Source organism: Amphiura filiformis, chromosome 18 (genome assembly GCF_039555335.1).
Source record: "Amphiura filiformis chromosome 18, Afil_fr2py, whole genome shotgun sequence".
NCBI lineage: Eukaryota > Metazoa > Echinodermata > Ophiuroidea > Amphilepidida > Amphiuridae > Amphiura > Amphiura filiformis.
Window position 1 is genome coordinate 64,343,587 of NC_092645.1, and position 26,216 is coordinate 64,369,802.

Consider the following 26,216-nt stretch of genomic DNA (forward strand, 5'->3'; position numbering starts at 1 on the left):
AATAGGGGTGTAGATTTCAAATGGAGTCGCCCATTCATGTAACTCATTTGCAATTCACACTCCCTGTTGGAAGATGAAGGTCATGTCTTTCATAAGGGTTGTATGGATTTCAAGTGGAATAGCCCAATATTAAAATGAAGTGTTGCAAATACATGTAAAATTATGAGATACACAAATGTTAGTAACATTTGTGTCTGACTTAATAAAATAATGAACAAAGATATGAAAAAATATCATAAAATAGAATTGTATAATTTACAGTTCAGTTCAGTATCTTGAGCATGCATTAATTATAACCCTATCTTTGCTGAATTGTACAAATCCTACAGCACAGTAAAATACTATAGCCCAAAGTCCCATGCACCCCACGCGATACTGGCGATTGCCCAATAATCTTAGCCGATAAACACACACGAAAACCTTGGTCGACCAGGTCAGTGCCCGTAGCTTGCTATAATTACCAGTGTTCTCTTCATCCTGCATCCTTCTTCCGCTTCCCTTAATTGGCTGAACCGATATATACACATGAAACCCTGGCCGGCCAGGTCAATGCCTGTGGCTAGCTTGCTATCACCGGTCTGGTCTTCATCTTCTTTCTTCCGTCCTTTAAGTTCCCATTTCCTTGGCTACAAAATAAGATTCCAGGCTTAGAAAACAGCAAGCAAGGTATTAGGGTTATTGTAGCAACACAGTACTTGAGTACATACAAAAAATCATTACAAATATTTGTTTGAATAAACCTTTTTAGGAGGACTTCTGGCAATTTGAACGCATATTCGACCACATAGTTCATTATGCTGGGTCAAGTACGAGCAATTTTGTGATGCATGATGACGCATATACCATACCACCTGCTCATGTGATTCGTTGTGTTGTTTACATCTTATTGGACTAAATTTCTGAACAAATTTCAGAAGATTCCTGATCATACAACTGCTACAAATGATAATAATAATAATAATATATAATAATAATAATAATAATAATAATAATAATAATATAATAACAACAACAACAACAACAATAATAATATCCATGTCATAGGCAATTGCTTGACAGGTCGATAAGGCTGTTCCAGTTGAAATTCCCACACCCTATGGAAGGCATTACCTTAATCTTCCACATAGGGGGTGTAGATTTCAAATGAAGTCACCCATTCAGGTAACCCCATTTGAAAGTCGCGCCCCATGTGTGGGAGATTACATGTCAGGGGGTGTATGGATTTCAACTGGAATAATTAACCATTACATCAACTTTTCTGTCTGAATATAAGTTAAACAAGAACAATACACTGAGAGTCTTAGGGATCCCATTGTTAAAACACAATAGGTTTCATCATAGACATTTAGGGCTTTGTCTGAGTATGAAATTGAATTACAATATACATGTCATGATGTAACAATAAAACAATAACTTGACAATGTTTTAAAATACACAATACACAGATAGATAGTTCAGTGAGTCAGTAAGTACTAAAGTATAGCATCAGTCTTTGACTCTGTGCGTCTACAGGTATGCGTAGACTCGCTTGCCAGTCCTATATACGCCGTACCTATGTATATTGAGGACTGGCTTACGCCATTTTGGATGTCAATGGGAAATACACACTTAACGATTTGCGCCGGTTAGAAACTTGAAAAAAAATCTTTAAAATTTCATCAATGTATATAAATGTGGTACCAACTGTATTGTGCTTGATAATTTAAGACTCGGTTGAAACAAAATTAAGGATCGAAAGCATTTAAGTTTCCAAAAAGGCAAAATTATCGTCAAAGTTCTGTCAAATCGGCACCCTTGCGAAGGGTTCAGAATTTAATCGAACGAAAATATCCGATCTTTGCGATCAAAAACACAAAATTACAACTTTAAACATACTATTGGCAAAAGACATTATTACCAAACAATATAGAATAGAAAATTTGACATCATTTTCTCAAAATAATGAAAAAATTTGCTCACTAGACATCGAAAAAGTACGCAATCCAATTCCCGTTCAAACGCGTGGGAAACTGAAAGTGCATAATCGTGACTAGGTATGCGCACATTTTACATGTCAACTTTCCTATCTGTATACATTTTAACAAAATAAATTTTGGGATCTCATCATCACAGACATTTAGGGCTTAATTTTTGTGTGAGTATGAATTACAATATGCATAAACAAAAACAATAAAACAATAACGTGACAAAATAATGTTTTAAAATACACGATAAACAGTAATTTCAGATCTCTGTGTGTCTATATAAGTATGCATATAAGCCAAAGTCTCTGTCTGAATACAACAAAATCAAGAAGTTTTCTGGGAATACATTGTTAAAACACAATAGATTTCCCATTCTGTAAATAAAACAGATATTTCTGTCTGAATATGAATTACCAATTACCGTATTGGTCCGAGTATAGTCCCACCCGTTTTTTTATGTGAAAATTTTTCACAATTGGGGGTGGGATTATACTCAATTTCAAAAAAAAAAAAAAAAAAAAAAAAATTCAATGCATTTTGAAATCATTAATAGAGTATGACATGAATACAAATTATCAATTTTCATATTAAAAATACAAAATATCTTGAATTTTTTTTAATTTTTTTTTTTTTTAGGTCAACCATGAATGATCCTAGCATCTAGGTCTAGATCCAGGGACACTCCAAAACCGAAAAAAAATAAACTAAAAAAAAAAAAATTTTTTTTTTTTTTTTTTTTACAATTTCTGAAATTTTTCGAAAAATGGGGGGTGGGATTATACTCGAGCGTGGGACTATACTCGGACGAATACGGTACATATAACTAGACACATATTATAAATACATGATGCATATAAAATGATATAGGATATAATTAAACATTTGACTATGTGCCTTCAGGTTCTTCATGATATGTTACAGGTTTATAACATTGAAATCATAGTACTTCACAAGTCATATGACTAGTTTTGGAATCACATTGCTAAAACACAATAGTTTGATCAACATATTTTAAAGTAAGGTTCTCTCTGAATATGAATTACAATGTACATATCATCACATTTACAAAAACAATAAAACAACAAACTTGACAAATATCATTAAATAAGCTATTCCAGTTGAAATCCATACACATACCCCTATCAGGGTTCCCGCTACACCGAGTCTTTGCGTCTTTTAGCACAGTAAAATCATAATGGACTCCATATTTTTCAAATTTTGAAAATTATGGGGTCCAACTGGACCCCATCATTTGTAAGCGTGGCAGAATTTGTGTTCACGACCCCCAAAAATTGTTTGGGACCCCATAGTTTTCAAATTTTGCAGATTATGGGGTCCAACTGGACCCCATAATATTTGGACCTAGCGGGAACCCTGACCCCTATGAAAGATATGCACTTATTCTCCCACACAGGGCGTGTGAATTTCAAATCGGGTTACCTGCATGGGAGATTAAGGTCATGTCTTCCACAGGGGGTGTATGGATTTCAACTGGGAAAGCCCAATGACGAATGTTACAGGATTTCAATGCTGCCTTTCGTGTTACATTGGGCTATTCCAGAAAATAGGTGTACACCCCCTATAAATTTTCAAGCAAAGAAATGTCCGGATTTCCAAGTCTGCTTTCTGAAAACGACTGGATTTCCAGTTGCCAATGTTACTGGAAAAACTTGGAAATCAATCAAATGAAGAGAAAATCTCGGAAATGTTGAAAATGAGCTCTCAAATTGAGGATTTCTGATTTTAAACTATTTTTCTGCGGATTTTTTTGCCTTTGGGCACTTTTAAAGTCTGGATTTCCAACAGTCACGAGTGGACAAAAAGTCCGGATATCCGAACTCCTCTATAGGGGGTGTGCATCTATTTTCTGGAATAGCCCATTTTAGCATTAGAGTACAGAATATAGCGAGTTGTGACTATGAATCTAAGTAGTCCACGATATCCTTGATAGAAGTACGTAGAATACAACAAAAGTCATAACATAGAATGTCTGTTGCTGGGATGTTTTTCTTGCCTCTGCGTTTTGTTACATGTTAGAATTGCAGAATATAGCGAGTTTTGACACACGTAAACATGAATATATAATCAGTCCGCGATATCCTTGATAGAAGTAGAATAAAACAAACGTAGAGTCTTTTATTAATGACAGCGATCCAGAATGCCGGTGCTATATTGTTGCTGGGATGTTTTCTTTCCTTTGCATTTCGTTAAGCGTTGGAGCTGCAGAATAGCGAGTTTGACACGCGTATTATGTAAGCAGGTTGCGATATCCTTGTGGAAAGTTGAATTAAACAAAAGTAGAGTTCAGTAAGTCCATAGTGGCAGTGATCCTGAATATCGGTGCTAATACCTCTTGCTATCATTTACCAATGTATTTTGCGGAGATTTGGGTGTATGTTTTAAATATCGTCTGTAGCAAATATAGTCGGGTATCTACCAGGCTTTAATGTGCATCCCCCCAGGACTCTACCAAACCAACTTTTTTAGCTTCCTTTTATGGTCCTATAACACATTCAAGATGTTAACAAAAAATATTTCCGGCACTCCGGCCATATTCAAGGTTATAGGTCAACACAGGGGTCAAATTTCAAACTTGCTCAAATCTGGTTAACAAGCACATCAAATTATTCCTCTCATTGCAAGGATTCAGAAAAAGTATAGTTTGACCTACCTGCGACATACCGTTCTTGAGTTATAAGCAAAAAGGTCAAATTTTGGGCGGTGGTCAGTTTTTTTGGCCACACAGGGGCCAAAAATTAAAGATGCTCCGATTTTAAAGAAATTGGTCTCAATTGCTTGTTATGTAAAAATAAGTCAAATAAGGAATAGTTGTAACCATGTAGGATGTTTCACATTTACCTAGGAAGCGTCACAACATAGGTTGTGGTCAATAGGCTGTAATGGGGGATTGACCTTTATTTCCAATTTTGTCAATAACGAAGCATTTTAGATAGTGCAAACAATTCCTTTTTTGACTTGCTTTTGCATGACGAGCAATATGAGACCATTTGCGTTGAAATCAGAGCATTTTTAATTTTTGGCCCTGTGTGGCCAAAAAACTGACCACCGCTCAAAATTTGACCTTTTGCTTATAACTCAAGAACGGTAAGTCGCAGGTAGGTCAAACTATACTTTTTCTGAATCCTTGCAATGAGAGGAATAATTTGGTGTGCTTGTTAACCAGATTTTAGCAACTTTGAAATTTGACCCCTGTGTTGATCTATAACCTTGAATATGGCCGAGTGCCAGGAAATATTTTTTTGTTAACATCTTGAATGTGTTATAGGACCATAAAAGGAAGCTAAAAAAGTTGGTTTGGTAGAGTCCTGGGGGGATGCACATTAAAGCCTGGTAGATACCCGACTAATATTTCAAAATGAAATTAACTGACTGATCCTGATTTTCTAGCTTAAAGTGCGATACAATTTTTTTTTGCCTTAAATGGAATCAAGACTGAATCTGTTGTTTTGGTTCATTGAGAGGCTATTCCAGATGAAATTCACACTCCTCCTGTGGAAGATTCTGGAAATATCTTCCACAGAGGGTGTATGAATTTCAAAATTTTCATTTACCAACTCTATTTGAAACTCACCCTCCTTCTGTGGAAGATTCAGGTTGCATCATTTTCAGAGGGTGTATCAAATTCAAATGGAGCTGCCTAATGTGTTTATTCCATTTGAAACTCATACTCCCTCTGTCGAAGGTATTTGTAACATCTTCCACAGGGGGAAGTGGATTTTAAATGGAATGTCCTATTCTAGGTACTTAAGGGGGTACTACACCCTGAGACTAGTCTCAGCTACACCCCTCGATAAATTTGTGTCTATTTTTGCCTTTTTCTCAAAAACTAATAACACACTTGTAACAAAAGTTTTGTATATTATAGGGGCAAGGAATCCAATTACTACACTGGAATTTTAGTGACCCAAGACAAGCGGTTCGTTATTTATGATAAGAAATAAGGTACAGCTAGGATGTACCTCATTTCCTATCATATATACTGAACCACTTGTCTTGAGTCACTGAAATTTCAGTGTAGTTATTGGATTCCTTGCCCCAATAATATACATAACTTTTGTTACCAGTGTGTTATTATTTTTTGAGAAAAATGCAAAAATAGTCACACATTTACCACACGGGTGTAGTACCCCCTTAATTAATTACAATAATGATCATGCTGCAAACTGCCCATACAATGAAAGTTATCATCAGTCATGGATGATGGCTCAATCATATTCTGTAACACTGATGACGTCCGATCAACGGCTACTTACATGGCAATATATTGAAACATGACCATAATTGATGCAGAATATATTCGAATACACCCAAATGTATTAGGAATACACCCAAATGTATTAGGAATACACCCAAATGTATTAGGAATACACCCAAATGTATTAGGACTACACCCAAATATATTAGGAATACACCCAAATGTATTAGGATTACATCCAAATGTATTAGGAATACACCCAAATGTATTAGGAATACATCCAAATGTATTAGGAATACACCCAAATGTATTAGGAATACATCCAAATGTATTAGGAATACACCCAAATGTATTAGGAATACACCCATGATCATAATTGATGCAGAAAATTACTTTTGATTATCTGTGACAGAAAAAGTGACAGAATATATCGCCAAAATAATCACAATTTGTGTCACTAGAACTAGAAAAGTACATTATTGTCACATTGAAAAATGTAGTTTCCAATTGATATCAATTTACAAATATAGCCACATGGGGCCTACACAAGTTCTAAGTTCACCCGTAGGCCTTTTTCAAATAACTCGAAAAAAGTCACAATTTGTTGCGTTCAGTCACAATTAATGGCTCATTTTGCCGGGTCATTTTGCAGGAAAAGTTGCAGATTTGAAAGTTGCAGTTTGGTCCATTCAAATCTCACAAAACATGCAGAATACAATGTATGATGAATAGGTCAGGCTTACTGTATTTTGAAAGTTGAATGGTTCAAAGTGCAACTTTCAAATCTACATCTTTTGTTACATGGAGCCATTTTGACCCAACGCAATAATGTTTGACATTGTGAATTACATTGTAGATCAGGTGTGTCAAACACATTGTGCTACCATTATACTGTTATAATGTATTAATTTTTGCGATACACTTTTTGAGTTATTCTAAACAGTCTCGATGTGGGAACTTAGAACTTATTAACCCTTTATGTGGCCAATAACACCATATCTAGGGGTTATTGGTCTATTCCAGTTGAAATTCATACACCCCCAATACATTTACCTTACTTTAAAGATTAAGCTCTTCCACACATGCAAGGAATGTGAATTCCAAATCTGGTTACCTGAATGGGTGACTCCATTTGAAATTTACACCACCTGTGTGGGAGGTTAAGGTCATGTCTTCCATAGGGGGTGTATGGATTTCAACTGGAATATCCCATTATTATGTACAAATAAATACTAGACTATAATAGTACAGCAGCTAACCCAAAACATTGCCCTCTTTATGATAAAAGCATGAGAGTTTCCACACATGAAGACGAAGTGTAGAATCTGAGTAATTTGAATTGTTCACCCCTTCGCAATCTTAAAGGTGACATTTTACCTAAAACTTAGGTTTTTGTAGGACACCATTGTAGTGTTGTAGATTGCACAAACTATGTCCTTTTTATATTCCTTGTGATCAGATAAGTAATTTGGTATATCTTTCAACAAGATTGGAGCATTTTCAATGTTTTATCAACGTATCACCTTTCTTGACCTCTAACGGTCACCAGGGGTCAAATCCAAAATGGCTCCAAATTTGAATTAAAGCTTGGTTCTTGTACATCATGTGTGAAAACTGTCATGCTTTTATCACAAAGTGAACCCTAGATGCAAAAGAACACTATCTCTACAAAAATTGATAAATAGAATACATGAGGCAGCATATGGCATTATACTGGGTTAATCCAGTTGAAATCCATACACCCTCTATGAAAGACATGACCTTAATCTTCCACACAAGGGGTGTGGATCTCAAATGAAGTCACCCATTTAGGTGGCGCCCCATTTGAAATCCACACTCTCTGTGTGGAAGATTAAGGTCATGTCATCCATAGGAGTTGTACAGATTTCAAGTGGAATACCGTAAAAACTCGATAGTTAGCATATGTGCTTACTATTGAGCGCTTTTGAAAACATGAAAGTCTGTCGCTTTACCAACTGAGCTAATGGGGTTGAGACACACATTTGCAGGTTTACATGTTCAGTATATGGTCATTTTCACAGTAAAGGGTGTAACTTTTGATTTTTAGGGTCAAAATTTCAAACCACTTAAATATGTTTCTGTTTACTGAAATCATGCATAGAAGCAACTTTTAAAAATTCCAGTAAAATAATGTTTCAAGGCTTAAACCTTTTGATTTCTAATAAAAAATGTGACATTTCCATAACACTTTTGGTTAAAATCTAAGAAAAAATGTATTTTACATAACCTCAGAAAATTATGACATGAAAGCTGGAATACATGTGAAATCCCATTCCAAAGTAAGTCAAAGTACAGATATACATTGTAAGTTAAATTTTATACCATGTTTTGCTATGTTTGTAATTGCAGTTTTGAAAATTTTTAACATCAAGTGTCATTTACAATGGAAATTTCCAAACCTTAAACATATTTTTTAAGTTTTAATTGGGTTCCTAAAACAATTTGAATGTCTAACTTCATGTACAAATACTACTTGATGAAAGGAACCTCCCAGCCAAGTTTCACAGAAATTGGAGTTATTTTTTAGAATTGGCAATTCAAGCGATTTGTGTTTCGGAGGCTTCAGTTAACAACACAGGTGATCAGTAAGTAAAATATTTGGCTAACTACTACAAGTTGACATAAAAAATAGGTAAAAAATATCACAATTACCAATTTTCATGCTTTGCTTCTAAGTATTGAATTTCAGTTGTGACAAAAATTAAATTATCACAGCAAGTCATTTTTTTGTTTCGGAGGCTTCATGTTAACAATTGTTAAACATTGCAGAAGTAATTTTTTTGAAAACAACAGTGTTGGGATCATCTAAGCTGTTATTTTCTTGTGTGTATTGAATCAATGATTCTATGCGGCAGATATTGTAGATTTATCACATGTGACTTGAGGATCTACTTTACTACATTTTGATAAATAGATTGGATGAGCTCTTTTATTTATATTTGCACAAGCTTGCTGAACAGTTTGTTTCGAGGCTTCAAAAAGTTAACGGAAAACGGCTCTTTGAAGTCAAGATTTTATACAAATTTTAAAAGCTTGCAAATCGACTAATTTTTGTTACCCATTTCAAGTTAAGATAACAACTGTTATGAATCAAGAAGAAGTAAAGAAATAACCAAGAATTATGAACCAAAGCTACACCCACAAAGTTTGTTAACAATTGTTAACGGAAAATGAGGCCTCCGAAACAACAAATATCGAAGACAGGTAAAAAAAAATACAGGGCTGTTCACAATTAAATCTAATGTGGCAGTGTTTACTGAACATATGACTGTACTTTCAGGATAAGAAAAATTATCCATGAACTAACTGAAGAAAACACAGGGTTTTACAAAGATGTTACTGTTTTTATAGTTTTTCAAAATGGCAATATTAAGTACATTTAAGCCTGCTAAAACTGAACGCAGTAACTCCCATAGCTGATTATGCTACCCAAGGTAGCTGCTAACTAGATGACTTATGTGGCCAAAAATCATGGAATTCTGTGGCTTTATTAGAACACTACGGATTAAAATGTTAAAAATCCAAAGTTACACCCTTTACCGTGAAAATGACCATATGTGCTGCTCAAAACCCTTTACACTTTTGTGGATGGGGCTCTTCATGTTTGCATGTTTTAAAAGCGCTCGATAGTAAGCACATATGCTAACTATCGAGTTTTTACGGTAGCCCATTGTCAGCAGGGATATATCTCAACTGTAGCTCTATTCAAATCTTTCATATTGCATAGTGCATAGTTTTTTTGCTGTACATGTGCTTAGACATTAATAAAACTATTATTATTATGCAGTGCCAAAGATTTAAATGAGCCATTGTTCTTATTATTCTTAATCTAGCCACATTGCCATGACTGGTCTCAAGTTTGTCTGATATTTTTTTTTTTTCAATTTCTTTGCCCTACAATTTCTCTCATTGGGATGTCCTCATCTTGTCCTCGACGCTTACAGCATTGGCACTTTACTCCATCAAATAAATACCCAGCCAAGGTATACAGAAATGGATTGATGGTGGAATTGATCGGCAGCACAATTGTTGCTATCCAGGCATACGCAGTAGGGCTTACTTCTACCGCGCCGGCCTGGACAAGAATCGATAGAATCCCAATCGGTACCCAGCACAAAAGGTCTGTGAGGACAAGAAGAGACATCTTCATAGCCATGCGTGTTTCTTCCTTGGATGTTTGAGAACGTCCAGAGGCCTGGCATGTTTTTTTGGCAATTATGAAAATGGATATGTAGCAGAAAGCCACTATTAGGAAACACACAAGGTTAAGTCCTGTAAACATTGCAATGGACAGGTACATCGAGGCTTTTGTGTAATTAAGTACACTGTGTGATATGTGTTCATACTTGGTTAAATAGGACCAGATAGTAATGCCTGTATGGATGCTAGTGGTGCTTTCATTATAAACCTTAAGTCGGGATATTGGGATCCCAACACAAATCTCTGAAGCTGAGTAAGCAGTAGAGCCTACTCCTGCCAACACAAATGTGGTGATGCTGAGGCTGAGTGCTATCAGCCACATGATTACCACTAGCTTACGTGCTAATTTGCTTCCTAGACGTCTGCCTCCAAATGGGTACTTGATGCCCAGAAAACGGTCTATGCTTATAAGGGTTATAAAGAAAGCTGAAGCCTCACTAGATAAAACAGATACGGCTCCCGCAAACCTACACAGTGAGCTTCTTCGCCAAGATTCAGAATGTGATGGGAAAAAATCCATGTAATATGCATCTGCTGCAAGCAAAATGATCAGGTATATGCACATTGTTAGATCGGATATTGAGAGGTTTGTGATGAGAAGAAACTGGATCTTGTTGCTTTGCCGCCTATGCTTGAATCTGGTGTATACAGCAGATACATTTCCAAGAATGCCAAAGACACTCAAAAACCACATAAGGATTCGAAGGAAATTATAGGTTAACATGCGTGCACATGTTAGGAATGGGGAACGTGGCTCTTCACTTTTACACTGGACAGATGATGTATAACAACATGTTGCATGGCTGGTGACGATGATGGTAGCATTTTTGCTTAACCCTGAAAATACTTCACTGTGTATCCACAGCAGTGGATTTTCTTTAATGTTAATTGTTTTTAAAGAAGTACACTGCGATAGTATTGGAAGTTGATCCAAATTATTTTCAGAAAGGTTTAAATACTGTACATGAGTCAGGTTGTGAAAGATGCTCTCTGGAAGATAATGAAGCTGATTATGATCAAGTCTCAGGTCTCGAAGATATGTTTGGTTTTGAAATGTGCCAGGATGTAGAAATGATAGCTTATTGTAGGATATACTCAGAACATGTAGGCTGCTCAATGATCCAAAGGCATTGAAAGCTATCGTACCCAATGCGTTGTGATTCAGGTGTAACCACTGCAGACTTGTCAGTCCTGCAAACACACCAGTCTCTATCTCACCCAATGTATTGTGATCCAGGTTTAACCACTCCAGCCTTGTCAGTCCTGCAAACACACCAGTCTCTATCTTACCCAATGCATTGTGATCCAGGTATAACCACTCCAGCCTTGTCAGTGCTGCAAACACACCAGTCTCTATCTTACCCAATGCATTGTGATCCAGCTGTAACCACACCAGCCTTGTCAGTCCTGCAAACACACCAGTCTCTATCTCACCCAATGCATTGTGATCCAGCTGTAACCACAGCAGCCTTGTCAGTCCTGCAAACACACCAGTCTCTATCTTACCCAATGCATTGTGATCCAGCTGTAACCACAGCAGCCTTGTCAGTGCTGCAAACACACCAGTCTCTATCTCACCCAATGCATTGTGATCCAGCTGTAACCACAGCAGCCTTGTCAGTCCTGCAAACACACCAGTCTCTATCTTACCCAATGCATTGTGATCCAGCTGTAACCACAGCAGCCTTGTCAGTCCTGCAAACACACCAGTCTCTATCTTACCCAATGCATTGTGATCCAGCTGTAACCACAGCAGCCTTGTCAGTCCTGCAAACACACCAGTCTCTATCTTACCCAATGCATTGTGATCCAGCTGTAACCACAGCAGCCTTGTCAGTCCTGCAAACACACCAGTCTCTATCTCACCCAATGCATTGTGATCCAGCTGTAACCACAGCAGCCTTGTCAGTCCTGCAAACACACCAGTCTCTATCTTACCCAATGCATTGTGATCCAGCTGTAACCACACCAGCCTTGTCAGTCCTGCAAACACACCAGTCTCTATCTCACCCAATGCATTGTGATCCAGCTGTAACCACAGCAGCCTTGTCAGTCCTGCAAACACACCAGTCTCTATCTTACCCAATGCATTGTGATCCAGCTGTAACCACAGCAGCCTTGTCAGTCCTGCAAACACACCAGTCTCTATCTCACCCAATGCATTGTGATCCAGGTGTAACTCCCTCAGCCTTGTCAGTCCTGCAAACACACCCGTCTCTATCTTACCCAATGCATTGTGATCCAGGTGTAACTCCCACAGCCTTGTCAGTCCTGCAAACACACCCGTCTCTATCTTACCCAATGCATTGTGATCCAGGTGTAACCACAGCAGACTTGTCAGTCCTGCAAACACACCAGTCTCTATCTCACCCAATGCATTGTGATCCAGGTGTAACACATGCAGACTTGTCAGTCCTGCAAACACACCAGTCTCTATCTTACCCAATGCATTGTGATCCAGGTGTAACCTCTCCAGCCTTGTCAGTCCTGCAAACACACCAGTATCTATCTCACCCAATGCATTGTGATTCAGATACAAGTATAGTAACCTCCCACCAAACCTTGCAAATGCCCTTGGTTCAATACTATGCAAGGTGCAGCGATCCCAGTAGAGATCATCTACATCACCTGGTGGATACAAAACTTGAGTCGTAAACACATTTCCATTGGTACAGTTACTGATTATGGCGGCATCACTCAAGGTACAGGTGCAGTTAGATGAGCATTCCATACGACATCTTACTTCATTTCTATATCCATACGACCTATCTGCCTCTTTGACACACTTAATTGCCTCATTATTGTCCTGTCCATTCACAGTCATCTGGGCACTACATGAAAACAAAATCAAGTATAACCCCAATGCCATTCCTACATAACATAGGAGTATACAAGGAATCCTGCAAAATGCAAATCTAGCCATGGTGGTGTTATCAGCTCTCCTTCAAATCACAAACTGATCATTTTAGCCAGAATACTTCACGTGTTAAGTATACTGGTAATACTGCAGTTAGAAAATCAATTACTTGATTGGCTGATAATACAATACCTGTATTGCACAGATTTTGCCGAACATGCGTGTTGATTATCCTTGGGTAATCACCGACAGAACAGTGACATGGGGGTGGGGCAACCTACCACTAATCATGTATATTATGGTCTTTTAGTTGGAATAAGAGCTAATTAGAAAAGAGGTTTGATTGCCTTTTCCCGACCGACCCAAAAAATTAAAAAATCACAGTCGCTGTTTTTTTAAAGTAGAAATTTTGATGCAGTTCTCAGCACTAAATATTGGTGAAATTTTGATCTTAAAAGATATAGACCCAATTTATTCACCTAGAGATGTCAATGAATGCTGTAAAACAAATGCTCACTGCTGTACACCTGGGGAATTCCCTACCGGGATGTATTGTAAAATGTTAAACTCCACCAAGAGATTTTTAATATCATGATGCTTTATTCTGCAACATAAATTCCACCAAGCTTTGCTATAACGTATCAGAACAAAAATTTGAATAATTTTCACAAATTCTGTGTGTTCCAGTGGGATTTTAGCATTCTTTGGGATCTTAAAAAAAAAAAAACTTATCGACCCAAATAAATTTTGAGCTCAAAGGGCAAACAGACCATTTTACCTATGAAGAGTGGTATCAGAGCTAGTCTATATTGATGAATCAAAATAAGACAAATCATCACCTAATGGTCTTTTACAGCTGAAATCTAAATGAGGCTACCTGAATTGGTGACTACATTTGAGATCTACACCCCCTGTGTAGGAGATAGGTCATATCTTCCTTAGGGGTGTATGGATTTCAACTACAATAGCCCCATGATGGTGACCATGTTTAGAGTGCAGCATGTAAAGGACCACCAAGTTACTTCTGAAACTGGATTTTCTCTTCACCTTTTTTGTGTTTGCTTCAGCAAATTTCTACTTTTCAGTCCAGATTTGTAAAGATCATAACCAGAGAGCTAAGGGGATGTGCAATCAGTATTTTATCTTCCCGTTCCCTTGGCGAAAAGAAGGGGCACATAATTTTTGGCAGGGTAAAAGGGGATAACTAATTTGGCAGGTCAAAAGAGGGAATGATTTTTTGGCAATTCAAAGGGCAGGCAAGAGAGATTTGGGGGCATTTTTTATAAAGGCTTAGGAAAACAGTACAGACACATTCTAATAATGCACTATATATCTATCTAGACCATTTATAGGTTTGCAAATTTGGCATGTGCAAATGGGAGGGAGGGTGGGCAGCAAGCGGAGACAAGCAATTTTTGGCATGCCTTGAGGGGGCGAGGTTTTTTGGCATACCTTATTTGGAGGGAGGGCAATTTGGCAGGCCATTTTGAAATTTACCAACGGGGTGGGGGTGGGCAGCAAGTGGAGACAAGCAATTTTTGGCATGTCTTGAGGGGGCAAGGTTTTTTGGCATACCGTATTTTGCACAGCCCCTAACTCCCCTATCGGATAAATTATATTCAGAAATCAGCCCTCCAACTGATACAAAATCTTAATGACCAGACTTCTACTATATCATGTATTTAGCCAATCAGATATATGATAAGAAAAGTCAATATGGCTGACAGGGGATGAAGCTTAAAAGTACTAAGATATCTAAAAGCTCTGTTTTGATTGGTTACTTAGATGATTATATCATGCAATTAACCAATTAGGGGGCTCTGTAAGAAAGACAATAGTGCCCATCACGTCTTTCCAAAATTCTGGATTTATATCGTCACCTTTAGATTGCAATATTTGTAACTAGCGGGAGACCCGCGCTTCGCGCGGGTCCCCGCTAGTTGAGTAGACAGGAGCGGTTAGTACACGGGAGTGGTTAGTAAACATGGTAAACGGTGATGATGATAATCATGGTGTCTTGGTGTAGATTATTCATCCAGTATAGTAATGACCATGTTAGCTCGATGTTAGCTCCTGTCATATTAAAGAAGCTAAATAACTTTAAGTGAATATCGCAGAATTTAATAAATGTGGACTTTCAAGTTCCACTAAAGTGGGCTCACCCACCCCCTATCATTTAATCTTTTCGGGCTATACTGAACAGTTGAACGACTCTGTTATCTATATTTTAACATTCCATCTGAAAGTGGACTTGTTTTGCAAATCTGTCACCAATCCCCCCCCCCCCCCTTTTTCATCAGCTTACACCCAATGATCCCCCAGAAATGGCTTCAAGGCCTTTGCTTTGACCCCGTTTCCAATTCTGAGGGGACACAGCCGGCTGAACGGGCGCGCGACACAATGGTGCCGTGGCAAAGGTGGCGGCAAAAAACTTCCGAGTGTGCCCCCCCCCTTCCAAATTCCTAGCAGTTAAGCTGGTTTTATACTACCCTGCCGCTTGCCGCTGAGCGCCGTGGCGCACGCGCATTACAGACAAACGGACACAATCAAGGCTTGTCATTGGTTGAAACGCCCTGCCGCTTGCCGCAGCGGCAAGCGGCAGGAAAGTATGCTGGGGGCATTAGTCACGTACACACCCAGACAAACATACGTAGGCCTACTCGCGGTAAGCCAACATTAAATGCGTCCATACCATGCGCCGCAATGCGCGTGAAACCATGGTGCTGTGTACGCGCAGGTGCGTGACGCGCCACTTACCGCGCGTGTTGGATTTGACGCGTTTGCTGTCATGAACTGAACCACAAGGTTATTGACCTCAACGGCCTAGCAACCGAACATTTTTTTTGTTATTTCCATAGTTACTGAATAGTTTTGAAAAAATGAACGTCAGATGGTTTAATGGCAATATTTTTGCAAATCTGTCACCAATACCCCCCCCCCCCCCTTTTTCATCAGCTTACACCCAATGATCCCCCAGAAATGGCTTCAAGGCCTTTGCTTTGACCCCGCTTTCCAATTCTGAGGGACACAGCCGGCTGAACGGGCGCGCGCGACACAATGAAAAGCCAGTGGCAAAGGTGGCGGCAAAAACTTCCGAGTGTGCCCCCTTCCAAATTCCTAACAGTTAAGCTGGTTTTATACTACCCTGCCGCTTGCCGCTGAGCGGCGTGGCGCACGCGCATTACAGACAAACGGACACAATCAAGGCTTGTCATTGGTTGAACGCTTGCCGCTGCCGCAGCGGCAAGCGGCAGGAAAGTATGCTGGGGCATTAGTCACGCACACACCCAGACAAACATACGAGGCCTACTCGCGGTAAGCCAACATTAAATGCGCCCATACCATGCTACCGCAATGCGCGTGAAACCATGGTGCTGTGCACGCAAGCAGGTGCGTGACGCCGCCACTTACCGCGTGTTGGATTTGACGCGCTTGCTGTCATGAACTGAACCACAAGGTTATTGACCTCAACGGCCTAGCAACCGAACATTTTTTTGTTATTTCCATAGTTACTGAATAGTTTTGCAAAATGAACGCCAGATGGTTTATTTTTTTTTTTTTTTTTTTTTTTTTACGACATGGCATAACTGGGCATTAACAGCAGAGACAAATAAATCATTTAGAAGCTGCTGACGAGGATGCACCCAGAAAGCGATTAACCTCCCTGCTAAAGCTGGCCCTCGATCTAATGGCTGGAATTTGGGCAGGTAGAGAATTCCATAATTGGGCTGTAGATGGTAGAAATGATCTTTCATGGCTGACAAGGTTTGATCTTGGGACTTCCACTGCTAGGTCATGGGATCTCACAGACCGTCGCAACCTGGGGTCATGGACATGGATGTCTGGCATCAGCTGGCATAACAATGGCAATATGTACCCGATCAATGTACGAATAAATCAGAGCTGAAAGTGAAAGCATCTCGGAGACTGCTTCTGGACAAGATTTAGCGACTTCCTTTTATTTATATAGATTAGTGTGATGCATCCTGATTGTGTATAAAATAACGGTAATTCTAGATATTTCATTTGCAGGGTGAAATGGACACCTGTTATTAGGTTTCTGAAAGGAAATTAATTTATCTAATTAATAAGGCTGGCAATTTCGGTCGGGTAATCGGGTACCCGCCGAGATTACATTACCCGGTAGGAAATACCTCCCCGGTACCGAATTAAAAAAAAAAAAAAAAAATTTGAAATTTTTTTTTTATTTTTTTTTATTCAACCATGAATGATCCTCGCATTTAGGTCTAGGTCCAGAGACACTACAAAACTTTTTTTTTTTTTTTTTTTTTTTTTTTTTTTTTTTTTTTTTTTTTTTTTTTTTTTTTTTCATTTGGTACCGGTTACCCGCCCGAAAATTGCGGCGGGTACCCGGGTACAAAATTACCCGAAAATGCCAGGCCTACTAATTAATTAGTGGTGCTATTAGTATCATCGTTTGGATTTTCTGTTGCTTGTTTGAAGTTAATATACATCAATATACCTGAGATATGATTTATTAATATTAATCATCTGTAGTTTTATTATTGTTTAAGAACAGAAATTCACAATGAATAATGTACCTAAACAGGTTAAGAACTTTGTTATACATGCTGCAAGAATCCATTTAGGTTCTTGCTGAAGAATTGGGTTATTCCATCCAGTTGAAATCCCTACACCCCTATGGAAGACATGACCTTAATTAGGGAGTGTGAACTTCAAATGGACTCCATTTGGAATTTATACTACTCCCTGTGTGGGAGTTTAAGGTCATGTCTTCAGTAGAGGGTGTACGGATGTCAACTTAAATAGCCCATTTCAGTCATTTGGAATTTATACTACTCCATGCGTGGGAAATTAAGGTCATGTCTTCAGTAGAAGGTGGCGTGCATGTGTGGTCCGGTGTATGGATGTCAACTTGTATAGCCCATTTCAGTCATGTTCATTGTCAAAGCGTTTGAGGTCTTTTCTCTGCTCCCTGTGTGGAAGATTAAGGTCATGTCTCCAGTAGAGGGTGTATGGATGTCAACTTGTATAGCCCATTTCAGTCATATTCATTGTCAAAGCGTTTGAGGTCTTTTCTCTGCTCCCTGTGTGGGAGATTAAGGTCATGTCTCCAGTAGAGGGTGTATGGATGTCAACTTGTATAGCCCATTTCAGTCATGTTCATTGTCAAAGCGTTTGAGGTCTTTTCTCTGCTCCCTGTGTGGAAGATTAAGGTCATGTCTCCAGTAGAGGGTGTATGGATGTCAACTTGTATAGCCCATTTCAGTCATGTTCATTGTCAAAGCGTTTGAGGTCTTTTCTCTACTCCCTGTGTGGAAGATTAAGGTCATGTCTCCAGTAGAGGGTGTATGGATGTCAACTTGTATAGCCCATTTCAGTCATATTCATTGTCAAAGCGTTTGAGGTCTTTTCTCTGCTCCCTGTGTGGAAGATTAAGGTCATGTCTCCAGTAGAGGGTGTATGGATGTCAACTTGTATAGCCCATTTCAGTCACATTCATTGTCAAAGCGTTTGAGGTCTTTTCTCTACTCCCTGTGTGGGAGATTAAGGTCATGTCTCCAGTAGAGGGTGTATGGATGTCAACTTGTATAGCCCATTTCAGTCATATTCATTGTCAAAGTGTTTGAGGTCTTTTCTCTACTCCCTGTGTGGGAGATTAAGGTCATGTCTCCAGTAGAGGGTGTATGGATGTCAACTTGTATAGCCCATTTCAGTCATATTCATTGTCAAAGTGTTTGAGGTCTTTTCTCTACTCCCTGTGTGGGAGATTAAGGTCATGTCTCCAGTAGAGGGTGTATGGATGTCAACTTGTATAGCCCATTTCAGTCACATTCATTGTCAAAGCGTTTGAGGTCTTTTCTCTACTCCCTGTGTGGAAGATTAAGGTCATGTCTCCAGTAGAGGGTGTATGGATGTCAACTTGTATAGCCCATTTCAGTCATATTCATTGTCAAAGTGTTTGAGGTCTTTTCTCTACTCCCTGTGTGGGAGATTAAGGTCATGTCTCCAGTAGAGGGTGTATGGATGTCAACTTGTATAGCCCATTTCAGTCACATTCATTGTCAAAGTGTTTGAGGTCTTTTCTCTACTCCCTGTGTGGAAGATTAAGGTCATGTCTCCAGTAGAGGGTGTATGGATGTCAACTTGTATAGCCCATTTCAGTCATGTTCATTGTCAAAGCGTTTGAGGTCTTTTCTCTACTCCCTGTGTGGGAGATTAAGGTCATGTCTCCAGTAGAGGGTGTATGGATGTCAACTTGTATAGCCCATTTCAGTCACATTCATTGTCAAAGTGTTTGAGGTCTTTTCTCTACTCCCTGTGTGGAAGATTAAGGTCATGTCTCCAGTAGAGGGTGTATGGATGTCAACTTGTATAGCCCATTTCAGTCATATTCATTGTCAAAGTGTTTGAGGTCTTTTCTCTACTCCCTGTGTGGGAGATTAAGGTCATGTCTCCAGTAGAGGGTGTATGGATGTCAACTTGTATAGCCCATTTCAGTCACATTCATTGTCAAAGTGTTTGAGGTCTTTTCTCTACTCCCTGTGTGGGAGATTAAGGTCATGTCTCCAGTAGAGGGTGTATGGATGTCAACTTGTATAGCCCATTTCAGTCACATTCATTGTCAAAGTGTTTGTGGTCTTTTCTCTACTCCCTGTGTGGGAGATTAAGGTCATGTCTCCAGTAGAGGGTGTATGGATGTCAACTTGTATAGCCCATTTCAGTCATGTTCATTGTCAAAGCGTTTGAGGTCTTTTCTCTGCTCCCTGTGTGGGAGATTAAGGTCATGTCTCCAGTAGAGGGTGTATGGATGTCAACTTGTATAGCCCATTTCAGTCATGTTCATTGTCAAAGCGTTTGAGGTCTTTTCTCTGCTCCCTGTGTGGAAGATTAAGGTCATGTCTCCAGTAGAGGGTGTATGGATGTCAACTTGTATAGCCCATTTCAGTCACATTCATTGTCAAAGCGTTTGAGGTCTTTTCTCTACTCCCTGTGTGGGAGATTAAGGTCATGTCTCCAGTAGAGGGTATATGGATGTCAACTTGTATAGCCCATTTCAGTCACATTCATTGTCAAAGTGTTTGAGGTCTTTTCTCTGCTCCCTGTGTGGAAGATTAAGGTCATATGTCTCCAATAGAGGGTGTATGGATGTCAACTTGTATAGCCCATTTCAGTCACATTCATTGTCAAAGCGTTTGAGGTCTTTTCTCTACTCCCTGTGTGGAAGATTAAGGTCATGTCTCCAGTAGAGGGTGTATGGATGTCAACTTGTATAGCCCATTTCAGTCATATTCATTGTCAAAGCGTTTGAGGTCTTTTCTCTGCTCCCTGTGTGGGAGATTAAGGTCATGTCTCCAGTAGAGGGTGTATGGATGTCAACTTGTATAGCCCATTTCAGTCATGTTCATTGTCAAAGCGTTTGAGGTCTTTTCTCTGCTCCCTGTGTGGGAGATTAAGGTCATGTCTCCAGTAGAGGGTATATGGATGTCAACTTGTATAGCCCATTTCAGTCACATTCATTGTCAAAGTGTTTGAGGTCTTTTCTCTGCTCCCTGTGTGGAAGATTAAGGTCATATGTCTCCAATAGAGGGTGTATGGATGTCAACTTGTATAGCCCATTTCAGTCACATTCATTGTCAAAGCGTTTGAGGTCTTTTCTCTACTCCCTGTGTGGAAGATTAAGGTCATGTCTCCAGTAGAGGGTGTATGGATGTCAACTTGTATAGCCCATTTCAGTCACATTCATTGTCAAAGCGTTTGAGGTCTTTTCTCTGCTCCCTGTGTGGGAGATTAAGGTCATGTCTCCAGTAGAGGGTATATGGATGTCAACTTGTATAGCCCATTTCAGTCACATTCATTGTCAAAGTGTTTGAGGTCTTTTCTCTGCTCCCTGTGTGGAAGATTAAGGTCATATGTCTCCAATAGAGGGTGTATGGATGTCAACTTGTATAGCCCATTTCAGTCACATTCATTGTCAAAGCGTTTGAGGTCTTTTCTCTACTCCCTGTGTGGAAGATTAAGGTCATGTCTCCAGTAGAGGGTGTATGGATGTCAACTTGTATAGCCCATTTCAGTCATATTCATTGTCAAAGTGTTTGAGGTCTTTTCTCTACTCCCTGTGTGGAAGATTAAGGTCATGTCTCCAGTAGAGGGTGTATGGATGTCAACTTGTATAGCCCATTTCAGTCACATTCATTGTCAAAGTGTTTGAGGTCTTTTCTCTGCTCCCTGTGTGGGAGATTAAGGTCATGTCTCCAGTAGAGGGTGTATGGATGTCAACTTGTATAGCCCATTTCAGTCATGTTCATTGTCAAAGCGTTTGAGGTCTTTTTCTCTGCTCCCTGTGTGGGAGATTAAGGTCATGTCTCCAGTAGAGGGTGTATGGATGTCAACTTGTATAGCCCATTTCAGTCATATTCATTGTCAAAGCGTTTGAGGTCTTTTCTCTGCTCCCTGTGTGGAAGATTAAGGTCATGTCTCCAGTAGAGGGTGTATGGATGTCAACTTGTATAGCCCATTTCAGTCATGTTCATTGTCAAAGCGTTTGAGGTCTTTTCTCTGCTCCCTGTGTGGGAGATTAAGGTCATGTCTCCAGTAGAGGGTGTATGGATGTCAACTTGTATAGCCCATTTCAGTCATATTCATTGTCAAAGCGTTTGAGGTCTTTTCTCTGCTCCCTGTGTGGAAGATTAAGGTCATGTCTCCAGTAGAGGGTGTATGGATGTCAACTTGTATAGCCCATTTCAGTCACATTCATTGTCAAAGCGTTTGAGGTCTTTTCTCTGCTCCCTGTGTGGGAGATTAAGGTCATGTCTCCAGTAGAGGGTGTATGGATTTAAACTTGTATAGCCCATTTCAGTCATATTCAGGCTCATTGTCAAAGCATTTGAGGTCTTTTTTTTCAAAGTATTTGAGGTTGTCAAGCAATTAATGATTTTGAAATTTCTCCTCTCTCCCACTGACTGTGTAGAATGTGCACATACACATAATATATATTGATCCAATGCCTGTAGTTTTCTGCACAGTACTTCAGCGGTCTGCCAATTTGGCACAGTTCATGGGGTATACGGAAGTGGGGTTCTGATTGGCTAATTCGCTAGTCAAACTGCATAGCCTAGTTCCTTTTACGCGATAATCAGGCAGAGCAGACGGACATCGCTGAAGTAATTTGCTGAATAGTGTAGTTGATTGCAAACAAAATCACGGCAAGTGATAGGTTTACTTGTCATGTGACAATTAAGTAGGAGTAAATAAAGCATATTGGGAATTCTGTGCCCAATTGAACATGAAAAACCATTGCCCAGGATACTTTTTGAAATCCAAAATGGCTGTCAAAATTTGTCAAAATCATGGAGCATTAATTTCCATGGCAACAGTATACCATGTGTACATTGGAGCTAATTGTCGTCACATCACAAAGTTTAAACAAAATTTGTGTGATGGTGCGTCCAAGAGTTTGTTACTGAACCAGTGTCTATGAGAAATCCATACACCCCTATGGAAGACATGGCCTTGATTTTCCACACAGGGAGTGTGAATTCAAATAGGGACACCTGAATGGGTGACTCCATTTGAAATCTACACCATTGTAGGGGAGCTTATGGTCATGTCTTCCATAGGGGGTGGATTTCATCTAGACTAGCACATTGGTAAAAAATCAATTTGGCAATTAATTGAACAATATATAGATTGCTAAAATCAGAATTGGATCAGCGTTGTCTTCTATCATAAGATTGAAGATTGACAGTTTCTGATCTAAAATTCTTGTGCTATGCTTGTATACAGAAATAAGTGAAATCATAAAAGCCTCACAAGGTTGTCAAATGTAAAGCGATCAAGCAAAATCAGTCGGAACTCGGAAATATTAAATTTTCAGTTTCTTATAGGATAGTAAAAAGCATTTGCAAATCTGGATTTTGCAGAAAACACCATTGAAAATGAACAACCAGTTCCAAAGATATGAGCAATTAAAGAGTTTCCAAAACAAGAGGAAACAAAAGGAAATGTTTCCTTTGTATGGCTATATCTTAAAGTAAATATTTCAGAGTTCCGACTGATTTGGCTTGATTGCATCACAAATTACTTTCTTTATGGAATCTTGACTATTTTTTTGGTGGTTTTTTGGCAAACACTTTTAATAATTTTTTCCTTGACTGTAATGAAATATACACAAACTTTCTTATTTAATTTGCTGTTGATTTTTTTTTTTTTGCTTGCAGGAGAAGAGTTTAAATTTCCATGCCAGAATGTTCTCATCCAATTCACATCACATCATGAGGGAAGTTTTCACAAGTTTAGGTGAGTTTTGTAGAGCTTACGTAGATATTATACTTAAAGATGGCCCTCATCAAATTCACATCACATCATGAGAGAAGTATTCACAAGTTTAGGTGAGTTTTGTAGAGCTTACAAAGATATTATTAAAGATTACCCTCATCCAATTCACATCACATCATGAGAGAAGTATTTACAAGTTTAGGTGAGTTTTGTAGAGCTTACAAAGATATTATTAAAGATTACCCTCATCAAATTCACATCACATCATGAGGGAAGTTTTCACAAGTTTAGGTGAGTTTTGTAGAGCTTACAAAGATATTATTAAAGATTACCCTCATCAAATTCACATCACATCATGAGGGAAGTTTTCACAAGTTTAGGTGAGTTTTGTAGAGCTTACAAAGATATTATTAAAGATTACCCTCATCAAATTCACATCACATCATGAGGGAAGTTTTCACAAGTTTAGGTGAGTTTTGCAGAGCTTACAAAGAAATTATTAAAGATTACCCTCATCCAATTCACATCACATCATGAGAGAAGTATTCACAAGTTTAGGTGAGTTTTGTAGGGCTTACAAAGATATTATTAAAGATTACCCTCATCCAATTCACATCACATCATGAGAGAAGTATTCACAAGTTTAGGTGAGTTTTGTAGGGCTTACAAAGATATTATTAAAGATTACCCTCATCCAATTCACATCACATCATGAGAGAAGTTTTCACAAGTTTAGGTGAGTTTTGTAGGGCTTACAAAGATATTATTAAAGATTACCCTCATCCAATTCACATCACATCATGAGAGAAGTTTTCACAAGTTTAGGTGAGTTTTGTAGAGCTTACAAAGATATTATTAAAGATTACCCTCATCAAATTCACATCACATCATGAGGGAAGTATTCACAAGTTTAGGTGAGTTTTGTAGGGCTTACAAAGATATTATTAAAGATTACCCTCATCCAATTCACATCACATCATGAGAAAAGTATTCACAAGTTTAGGTGAGTTTTGTAGGGCTTACAAAGATATTATTAAAGATTACCCTCATCCAATTCACATCACATCATGAGAGAAGTATTCACAAGTTTAGGTGAGTTTTGTAGGGCTTACAAAGATATTATTAAAGATTACCCTCATCCAATTCACATCACATCATGAGAGAAGTATTCACAAGTTTAGGTGAGTTTTGTAGGGCTTACAAAGATATTATTAAAGATTACCCTCATCAAATTCACATCACATCATGAGGGAAGTTTTCACAAGTTTAGGTGAGTTTTGTAGAGCTTACAAAGATATTATTAAAGATTACCCTCATCAAATTCACATCACATCATGAGGGAAGTTTTCACAAGTTTAGGTGAGTTTTGTAGAGCTTACAAAGATATTATTAAAGATTACCCTCATCAAATTCACATCACATCATGAGGGAAGTTTTCACAAGTTTAGGTGAGTTTTGTAGAGCTTACAAAGATATTATTAAAGATTACCCTCATCAAATTCACATCACATCATGAGGGAAGTTTTCACAAGTTTAGGTGAGTTTTGTAGAGCTTACAAAGATATTATTAAAGATTACCCTCATCCAATTCACATCACATCATGAGGGAAGTTTTCACAAGTTTAGGTGAGTTTTGTAGAGCTTACAAAGATCTTATTAAAGATTACCCTCATCAAATTCACATCACATCATGAGGGAAGTTTTCACAAGTTTAGGTGAGTTTTGTAGAGCTTACAAAGATATTATTAAAGATTACCTCATCAAATTCACATCACATCATGAGGGAAGTTTTCACAAGTTTAGGTGAGTTTTGTAGAGCTTACAAAGATATTATTAAAGATTACCCTCATCCAATTCACATCACATCATGAGGGAAGTTTTCACAAGTTTAGGTGAGTTTTGTAGGGCTTACAAAGAAATTATTAAAGATTACCCTCATCCAATTCACATCACATCATGAGAGAAGTATTCACAAGTTTAGGTGAGTTTTGTAGGGCTTACAAAGAAATTATTAAAGATTACCCTCATCCAATTCACATCACATCATGAGAGAAGTATTCACAAGTTTAGGTGAGTTTTGTAGGGCTTACAAAGATATTATTAAAGATTACCCTCATCAAATTCACATCACATCATGAGGGAAGTTTTCACAAGTTTAGGTGAGTTTTGTAGAGCTTACAAAGATATTATTAAAGATTACCCTCATCAAATTCACATCACATCATGAGAGAAGTATTCACAAGTTTAGGTGAGTTTTGTAGGGCTTACAAAGATATTATTAAAGATTACCCTCATCAAATTCACATCACATCATGAGAGAAGTATTCACAAGTTTAGGTGAGTTTTGTAGAGCTTACAAAGATATTATTAAAGATTACCCTCATCAAATTCACATCACATCATGAGGGAAGTATTCACAAGTTTAGGTGAGTTTTGTAGAGCTTACAAAGATATTATTAAAGATTACCCTCATCAAATTCACATCACATCATGAGAGAAGTATTCACAAGTTTAGGTGAGTTTTGTAGAGCTTACAAAGATATTATTAAAGATTACCCTCATCAAATTCACATCACATCATGAGGGAAGTATTCACAAGTTTAGGTGAGTTTTGTAGAGCTTACAAAGATATTATTAAAGATTACCCTCATCAAATTCACATCACATCATGAGGGAAGTATTCACAAGTTTAGGTGAG

The 26,216-nt window shown here is 38.4% G+C and overlaps 1 protein-coding gene across 1 annotated transcript in view; it reads left to right on the forward strand.

Annotated features, from left to right (window-relative positions):
• LOC140139307 (uncharacterized) overlaps positions 1–26,216 on the forward strand; it is a 108,207-nt gene that overhangs the window by 52,083 nt on the left and 29,908 nt on the right. Inside the window, exon 7 of the mRNA XM_072161087.1 lies at positions 23,461–23,539. Within this exon, the coding sequence (XP_072017188.1) occupies positions 23,461–23,539 (79 nt within the window). The remainder of the gene's footprint in view (positions 1–23,460; positions 23,540–26,216) is intronic.